The sequence below is a fragment of the Populus nigra genome, chromosome 16 (assembly GCF_951802175.1).
Source record: "Populus nigra chromosome 16, ddPopNigr1.1, whole genome shotgun sequence".
Classification (NCBI taxonomy): Eukaryota; Viridiplantae; Streptophyta; class Magnoliopsida; order Malpighiales; family Salicaceae; genus Populus; species Populus nigra.
This window is the reverse complement of record NC_084867.1, coordinates 12,255,759-12,264,558: the sequence shown is the minus strand read 5'-3', so window position 1 is coordinate 12,264,558 and position 8,800 is coordinate 12,255,759. Positions and strand designations below refer to the sequence as shown.

The following is an 8,800-nucleotide window of genomic DNA, read 5'->3' as shown; positions in this document are numbered from 1 at the left end:
CATTCTTTTTCTTTCTTTTGGGCTGTGTTCTTTGAGCTTTGGGTCCCAAGATTATATCTTCCTTGTTTCTGTGGGCTGCACTGATTTATTTAAGCCATGTGTGCTTGATGGGTTGGGGCTGGTTCTTTTCACATTTTCCTTGGGCTATTAAAAAAAGGCAACAAGATTTATTTTAACATGGCCGGGTCCTTTCAAAATTCATTAAAAAATGTTTTTGTATCTATTGGGTTTTCTATTAGCCTTTTCAAAAAAACAAAATCAAAAGTAAAAAAAAAAATTTCAAAAAAAAATTCTTATTTTCTTAATTTTTTGTACAAGTAAGAAAATAAGTTCAATATTCTTAAAATCAACCTCCAATGAAAAACTTTTAAGCTTTGTTTCTTCTCTTCTTAATTTTCTTTTTTATTGTTTTAAACAGGGAGAATAACTTTTTTATACAATTTTTTTTAGTTTTTAATCTGATTGGTTTTAAAATCTCACTACTTTTGGTTTTTTTATTGAAAATGATTTTGAAACTATAATTTTGTTTTTCATGTTAACATCTATTATTATTTATTGAATTCTTAATTAGAAATGGGAATCTCTTAGTTTAATGGACAAGTTTTAGGTGCATGCCATTGTAGAGTCATTAATTGCAGACATATATCAAATAACATAACCATGTTTGGGCCTCCACTGTCACGACTGTGACTAGTAAGTGGCATGTCATCAATCTCTTGTCCTTCTGAGAGATAGGGCTGGCTAGCTACTGCTGTTGGTGCAGCTTAATAAAGAGGAGAAGATGTAGAGATGGTCCTAGCTAGCTACTGCCTACTGCTGTTGGTGCAGCTTAATAAAGAGGAGAAGATGTAGAGATGGTCCTGGCTAGCTACTGCCTACTGCTGTTGGTGCAGTTATCTCAAAAGACAAAAAGGAGGACCCTCGTCGAGTCAAGCGCTACTGTGTCCTAGCGCATGCAAGAAACAAGGAAGGAGTGATTTCCCAGTAGGAATCTTAATCAACTCATCAGGATTCCTGAAAAACTAACCGGTTCCTTTGCTGGAACTCAGAAATATATAAAAGCTGCAGCTGTTTGACATTGAAAGAGGTACAAAAAAACAGTACTAATTGCAGTCTTCCCTTTTGTTTTTTTGGGTAACGATGGATACATATGAACTGTCTAGCTACATTTTGTCTACTTTATTATCAGAAGCACCAGTATTTGGTGCATTTTGATCTTTCCATGATGCCTGCCATTGCTTGTCATAGAAGGTTGCTTCATCAACCAGCTTTCTCAGGTTTTTGAAATCTTCTGTTCGCCTAAAAAGTATTATGCCAGTGACAGTCACAAAAAGTACGGTTTTGCAAATGAAGTTTCCTGTCTGGCCAACCATATCAAGCCCTGTCAATCCCTCCACAATATACGCTGCGAAGAATCCTACCATGGCCGCTCTACCTGCAGAACTGATGAAACTGTGAGACATGTATCGTTTAAAGACTAAATTATAAGAAAGTGGATTGGAAGAGAGATTTTTGACCATTGAGAAGCTCTGCCTCTGGAAGATATGACCTTTTGAGCCATGCCCACCAAGGTATAATGGAGCTCCGAAAGAGCACAGGTTCTTCATTTGTACATGTATTTGGATACAATTCAATAATTTTTCTCCTCTTTGCTTCTGCAAGACCAACAGATATTGGAAAAAAATTACAGTACAAAATCATTAGTGGGAAATGGTATTTGGCTTACAGTACACTCTTGCCGTCCTAGTTAGTAATTTATAAGAGAAGAGGCAATAGTTAAACTAGAATGGCTGTATCAGAATCAAATATGCATAAAGAAACTCACTAAGGCAAAGGTTTGATGATTTTCACATTTCAGATGGAGTAGAGTGTATTCACCTGCTTCAATAAGACCATCCCAGTCCATCTTGCCATCCCTGACAAACATGTTTAAATCCCAGGTCCCTTTCTTCCAACGCTCATCGATAAATTTTGGAACAGAATGTTTAGTTTCCAAACCATTCTCCAATTTATCGTTGGCCTTATTTGATCCACCAGTGGCTAAAGCAGGCTTCTCCTGTTGTTCAGACATGCCAACACCTCTTTGGCCTTCAACATTTAGAGTAACAGCACGGGTCGCGTGCTTTGATCCCAAAGACCTTGCAGTCCTTGCTTGAGGCCGTTGTTTTTTGGTGACACGATGAGAACCGCAGGTTCTATGCAATGAAGCAGAAATGGAAATGGATGCCATAGATGTTAAAAGAGAGAGACTTTTCTTTTCCTTTGTTGTTTCTCTTGGTAGTAATGTGCGGGCGGATAGATAGCAGGGAAGGAGCCCATGCTCTCTAATAAAGAAGATTATCTTGCCTCGCCCTTTTTGTCAGTACAGTCACGGGCAGAATTTTTGTTTGAGAATGGCATTTGAATGTTTCTTGCTGAAAGAAATGGCCAAATCAATGAAAAGGGAATATAATATTTTAAGACATTGCCACCAAGAAAAGGAAGATCACCATTTATTAATGTTAACATCTCCATTAGGCAGGATAACTTTGGATGCCAAGCGAATTGAAGCAGGTTTTACAAGTCATCTTGTTGTTTCATGAAATTTGAGCAAACGCATAGCCAAATATTTAGAGAAATGCATATTAACAGAATATTAACATGTACCATTGAATGGTTTTACAAATAAGGATGGCCACCCGTGAAAAAACAAGCCAGTATGATAGCTAGCAAAATTATTTTCTTGAATATCATAAACTGGAGCACAAGGCCAGTCGAAGATTACAACATATGTTTTTCAGTCTCAAAATCAAGAGCTGTAATACTGGTAACAACTAATTTTTGTAAATGCTGATAGGAGGAGCTTCAAGTTGGGAACAAAAAAAGAAAATAATTCCCTCAACGAATACACTTAAAATCCAAATAGAAAACTATGAAGACTTTATGAGAGCAAAACAACTTCAGCTGTAAGAAGATACGAGGCAAAAGGAGCTGGAGACTTGAGGAGAGGACTTATGCTTCCCATCCCCTTAACAGAGTGGCCCTTGCAACTCGGTTTACACCCAGGGTAAAGGCACCCATCCGAAGATTACAATCATGTGTCTGGCACATGACCTTGATGTTATGAAAGGCTCGAGTCATGTAGTTCTGAAGCGTCTTGTTCACTTGCTCTTCATCCCACATAAAACCTTGAATATTCTGCAAAATTAGACAAATTGGAGCATGTTAAACAGATGCTCCATAAAACTAACAATTCTGTTTTAGCATCTTTTGCAATGTGTTAGTAAATTGCGTTTTCAGTTCAAGACGGATCCCAGATGATGTCCTCAATCCCCTCACAAGTAAACTTACTCGTAACAAGCACAATCCAAAATGCATACCTAAATGAACTAGAAAGGGCAAAAAACTAGCTTATTCTTCACTAACTAGATGAATAAGATCTTCACAAACTAGATGAATAAGATGAAACCATTGCAGTATTTCACTGCATGGAACAAGCACAAGCGTCAGATGCTTGGGAATCAGATTCGTGGTTTCCAAGCCACTAGTGTAAAGTTTCAGGAGGATCTTGGCTTCACTTCCCTGCTGTCTAATTTCATTTGCTAGTCTGCTGAAGTTTAGATGCTTGGCAACCAGGTTAGAGGAATTCAGGTCATATGCAGACTCATACAACATGAAGTGTTTTTCATAAATTTTGCGATATCATGTATTCAGTCTCTGCAGAGCAATGCCTTTTCCTTTCGTTTTAATCCATTACCTGAACCCATTCAAAGTAGCTGACAGTGACACCTCCAGAATTTGCATATATGTCAGGAAGCACCACAACTCCTTTCTTTGCTAAAATCTGCAATATTTACATCTCATAAATCAGAATAATTTTCAATCATAATTTTTCCTTTTGATTTTCATGGAAGACAACAGGAGTACAAGTTCAATGCTACCTCATCTGCTTCTGGATCAGTAGGATGGTTTGCTGCTTCTATTATGAACTTGGCCTTCACATCTGCAGCATTTTCCCTTTAAAGGCCAACCATGTTCAGGAAAAGTTAGTTGTTGTTTGTCAATATGATTAAAAGAACAAAATATTAAAAAATTTCTGATACACGGATGGAAAAGGCTCAATAATTTCTAACCAGCAGTTTTCCAACTTAACATCTAATTTACATCATGTGTTTTCATGTGTTATCACAAGGGCAATGATGAAGTTTAAACATAATAAAGAAGCCTTCAGTGACCAAGGATGAGAAGGAAAAAAAAACATGCAATACTGTACTAGATACTGAAAAGGAACAATTTTCAGGAAGATGCTAAACCTGTTTAGAACTCCACCCAAAGCACATGGGATAAGGACATCACATTCATGTACAAGCAGTTCGTTAGCATCCATGGAGTCTCCACCCTGGAAATTTTTCAAACTACCGGTGGATTCTTTATGCCTGATCAGTTCTGGAATATCAATTCCATTTGGATTCTTAACTGCACCACTGATGTCACTCACAGCGATAACTTTCCCACCTCTCTCATGTATGATCTTAGCTGCCCAGGACCCCACATTTCCAAAACCCTAGATGATTCATTGATAAGTTTTTTTTCAACATGACAGTATCAAAAACAGCAGGTATGTAGCCAGCAATTAAAATTGAGATTTATATATTATTTCAAGTTTACCTGAACTACAAATGTCAAACCTTTAATGGACTTCCCATGTTCAGCAAGTAAAGCTTCAGTAGCAAAAACAACTCCACGGCCAGTTGCAGCCTCCCTGCCCAGTGATCCACCAAGATCCTAGCATCACAGGCATGGATTTAATAGAAATAAGGAGAGAGAAGCCATTCTTTTTGGCTATTACATATTATTGAAAAAGAAAACAAACTTAGACGTGCCAGTATTTAGCACTTACTATGGGCTTCCCTGTCACAACGGCAGGCGAGTGACCATGGAATTTCGAGTACTCATCCAATATCCATGCCATGGTCTGTTCACATATGTTATACCCATCATTACGATTTGTTGTTAGCAATAAAATTGGATAAATTGAATGCATCAAAAGACTTCCGAAAAACCAACTAGTGGAATGTACCTGGGCATTTGTGCCCATGTCTGGTGCTGGAACATCCGTATGGACGCCAATAAGATCATGGATCTTCTGAGTGAAGACACGAGTCAGACGTTCTAACTCACTTTTACTCAAATCCCCTGGGTTGCATCCAATCCCTCCTTTTGCTCCACCATATGGAATGTCTGCTACAGCACTCTTCCATGTCATTAGTTGAGCAAGGGCATTTACTTCATCGGGGTCAACCTTTCAAGAACAAAATAAGAAAAACCATCAGCATCAATTTCTAAGTCAATATCCTTCAAGCAAAATCAATCCAATAATTGTTTAAGATACAACAGACCAAAGATAATTCAGGTGACATTTGCTCTGGAAAATTTGGCGCAGGAATAAAATAAGAGGAAAGTATGAATGAATTTTTTAATTTTTTTTCCATGCTAACTTTACCCTAGGAGAAATCTGATTTAGAACGTTTATGAGTAGGCAGAAATTCTTTGTCAAGAAGGATGCCAAACACTTCACAAGATATAAAAGCTGTTCTGTCCAGATAATCCTAAGTCCTAACCATATTCTGTTTATGTGGCTCAAACACAGACGTGGCTCAAACAAAGACAGAACATCCCAAAACAATTCTAGATTATATAACATTTGCAAGCACTAACAACAGCATCAACCTATTTCTAAAACAACTTATCCATGGAACTGCATTGGTAAAAATATCTGTTTCAAATTCCTTTCAACATAAGGCCCGTAAAGGACCAAGGTAAATCTGTATACACTAAATTGATAAGCTTCTTTATTTCCAAACGTCCAGAGGAAATCAGGATTCAGATCCCAGCTAAGATTGGTATGAATCAATGGTGGCCTTTTTTCTCTTTTCAAGCCATAATCACCTATGTTTCGTCCATACCTTAACAAAGCCCCCTTTGAAAAATCCAAACTTGCCCTTAACTAGACAAATCAGACAGGGCAACTATGGCCTAATAAGACATCAAATCTTCAAGAAACACAAATTAGTACAGAAAGTAAAAAAACGCAATGATCTCACACACACCTCGGGATGATATCTAATTCCTCCCTTCATGGGCCCACGAGCATTATCATGTTGCACTCTAAACCCAATATAAGACGCCAAAGTTCCATCGTCCTTGGGAATTGTGCACTCCACCTGATGATAAAAAACCAGAACAAGATATCAAAAGACAGAAACTTTATCTCTTTCTACCCAAAAAAGTTGTTCTTTTTTTTATTATACCTTGATCTCTCTGAAAGGGATCAAAAGACTCTTCTCAACCTTAGAATCCAAACCAAGAATGCGTGCAGCATGTCTGAAATTACGGTTTGTAGCTGCAAGAGCATTCATGGCTGCTGTCTAAATAATAATAATAATAATAATAAACCTCAAAAGAAACAAAAAGAACCCTGGTAAAGAAAACTCAAGAAAAAGACTTGTCCTTGAAAAGAAACTAAAGGGAGGTGGTGATTAGTGACTAAACAAGAACTAACAAGAATTATGTGGTGATTAGTGAGAGAGACTTGTGAATGGGAGGTGGTGTACTTATAAGGGAGTTAAAGGGGAGGCGGAGACTCGGGAGGTAAGTAGTGGGCCCAAATGAAAAGTTGAGATAGGATTTGGTAGCTGGATAACCATGAAATTTTTCCTTTTACATAGGAGAGAGGAGGACAAGGAAGAAGAGTAGTGGCCTGTTTAGAAGTATAGTTGATGATGTTTCTAAAAATATTTTTTCTTCAAAATTGACTGAAAACTACTGTGCAAACTGCAAACATAACCCTAAATTTGCACTAAATGTTGATTAGACTGTCTAATTTGAGGGCAATGATAATGAAATTACTATGATGTCCTTTCTTCTTGATGGTTGAAGCCAGTCTGTTTTGTTTTGTCATGTTGAATCTGGAGTTGGAAAAAAAGGTTTTTTTTTTTTCCAATTTAAAGTATTGTTATTGATGATTATGAAAAAAAAAAGATATTATTGTTAAAGGTATTAAATCAAAATGAAAAATATTACAAACAAATTATGATCATTTTCTCGTTAATATAAATTATTGGCAGGAGCTAGCTATTTCAGTTTAATTTAGGAAAATTAAATTTGAAAATTAAGGATCCGGTATAAAAAAAATTGATATCCTCTCATGTCACCAAAAGATTTATGCCTGTTTTTTAAAAAAATATATAAAGAGTGGGGACCATGCATTTTAAGGATTAAAATTCAAGACGTCTGTCAAAAATAATTAAAGTCCGGACTGATTTTTTCACGGCGTTCAAATTGGAATTGTCATGCAGATTCAATTTCAAATTCAGCTAGGAATTCCTGTTTTTGTCTTATTAGATATTAGATTGTGATAGTTTTATGATTTAAAATGTTTTTTATTTAGAAATATATTAAAATAATTTTTTATTATGTTTTAAAAAATATTTTTAAAATTAAATATAAAAAACATTAAAAAAATAATTTTTAACTAAAAAAATTAAAATTTAAAAAAATATAATTTTAACCGTGTTTTTAAATAATTTTTTTCATAGGTGTATTATCTTCACAAATACAATGCAATAATAGCCCAGGCTCTTAATTTGTAATCCAAAATATTAGATAAGTTAGAGTTAATTTAATTTTTTATTTAATAAAAATAAAAATAATATTATTTAAAAAATCAAGAAAAAAATTAAATAATTATTATTTAACTCAGGCTTTTAAATATATCGTACTAGATCATTTCACTCTCTATTTTAGTTGAAACATAGGCTAACCTAGATCTCATGTCAATTGAGTTACATTTTATAATAGTTTATCCAAGGATATATCTGTTTGTATGATTCAATCTACTTTTTAAAATGTTTTTTAAATTTTTTTTCATCTTAGAAAACTAAACACACCCTAATCCTTGTAAATATAATCCAATTGCAATATTTTATCCAAGTCCCACATGTTATCTTCACTAAATAATGTTTAGTAGTACATGATAATCTTAAAAATAACAGCAGAAGACAATCAAAACAGGAAAAAAAAAAAAAACAGCGACCAGGCTGGCAAGACAGTCCAAAAAAAAAAATTCAGGAAACAGATTTCCACTTCCACGTGGAGAATCATTTTTTTTTTATGGCTTCCACGTTTTTGTGCAGAAATATGGTGTGTTGACTAAGCTTACTGCCACGCATGGACGTTCATCCATGACCCTTCGATTAAAATACCGCCGCCCCTTGTTCCAACGTTTCTCACGATGCATTGCAACGTGCATGATTTTTCTTAGTCATTATTGTATACTTTTAGTTTATGCAGAGTAAATTATTTAGTTATCTAGTAGTATTGTAATAATTAATTACCATAGTAATGAAATTGAGTTATCAACTACACTAATTAATTGGTACGATCGAATAAAAGTTTAAGAAGATTTAATTCAAACATTTATATATTAAAATAATTTAAAATTATATAAAAATTAAAATATTTTTCGACGAGCCGGCACTGATGAGAAAGAGGCGTCTTTTTTTCTCCGCGTATGTGATGACGTGGTTAGATAATGTTCAAAAAAGGAAGGAGCTTTATTTTAACACTTTTTACAGGGTGTATGGGATGGGCATGAGTTGGCAGGTCTGCTACTTGCCACGTCACACAAGACAGTCTTATCTTTAAACTAAGATAAGGATTCTTAAGCTCCTTAATGCGGTAAAACCTGATTTTTAAATTAATTTTTATTGTGTGTTTTTTAATGTTTTTATTTTGACATGTTTTAATTAAAAAATATTTT

General features: G+C 35.1%; 2 protein-coding genes across 2 annotated transcripts; both read right to left on the bottom strand.

The window, feature by feature from the left end:
- Positions 1–1,011: 1,011 nt before the first annotated feature.
- LOC133676289 (light-harvesting complex-like protein 3 isotype 1, chloroplastic) lies at positions 1,012–2,318 on the bottom strand. The gene is made up of 3 exons (XM_062097945.1): positions 1,879–2,318; positions 1,518–1,655; positions 1,012–1,435 (listed from the first exon to the last, which is right to left on the bottom strand). The coding sequence occupies exons 1-3, from the start codon at positions 2,228–2,230 to the stop codon at positions 1,164–1,166; spliced, it is 762 nt and encodes a 253-aa protein (XP_061953929.1). The 5' UTR covers positions 2,231–2,318; the 3' UTR covers positions 1,012–1,163.
- Positions 2,319–2,699: 381 nt separating this feature from the next.
- Positions 2,700–6,719, bottom strand: LOC133675231 (glutamate dehydrogenase 2). Its single transcript, XM_062096547.1, has 9 exons — positions 6,291–6,719; positions 6,090–6,203; positions 5,060–5,281; positions 4,880–4,954; positions 4,648–4,764; positions 4,293–4,543; positions 3,921–3,996; positions 3,737–3,823; positions 2,700–3,177 (listed from the first exon to the last, which is right to left on the bottom strand). The coding sequence occupies exons 1-9, from the start codon at positions 6,396–6,398 to the stop codon at positions 2,992–2,994; spliced, it is 1,236 nt and encodes a 411-aa protein (XP_061952531.1). The 5' UTR covers positions 6,399–6,719; the 3' UTR covers positions 2,700–2,991.
- Positions 6,720–8,800: the final 2,081 nt, after the last annotated feature.

What these genes read in the sequence shown, in the direction of transcription:
- LOC133676289 (XM_062097945.1), bottom strand. Translation starts at nt 2,230, where the DNA reads ATGGCATCCATTTCCATTTCTGCTTCATTGCATAGAACCTGCGGTTCT. An exon ending in GGATGGTCTTATTGAAGCAG is followed by an intron (nt 1,656 to 1,878) that starts GTGAATACACTC and finishes TTGGTCTTGCAG; the next exon opens with AAGCAAAGAGGAGAAAAATT. An exon ending in AGAGGCAGAGCTTCTCAATG is followed by an intron (nt 1,436 to 1,517) that starts GTCAAAAATCTC and finishes TCAGTTCTGCAG; the next exon opens with GTAGAGCGGCCATGGTAGGA.
- LOC133675231 (XM_062096547.1), bottom strand. Translation starts at nt 6,398, where the DNA reads ATGAATGCTCTTGCAGCTACAAACCGTAATTTCAGACATGCTGCACGC. An exon ending in GAATTAGATATCATCCCGAG is followed by an intron (nt 5,282 to 6,089) that starts GTGTGTGTGAGA and finishes TGTTCTTGAAAG; the next exon opens with GTTGACCCCGATGAAGTAAA. An exon ending in TTGGGTGGAGTTCTAAACAG is followed by an intron (nt 3,997 to 4,292) that starts GTTTAGCATCTT and finishes TGGCCTTTAAAG; the next exon opens with GGAAAATGCTGCAGATGTGA.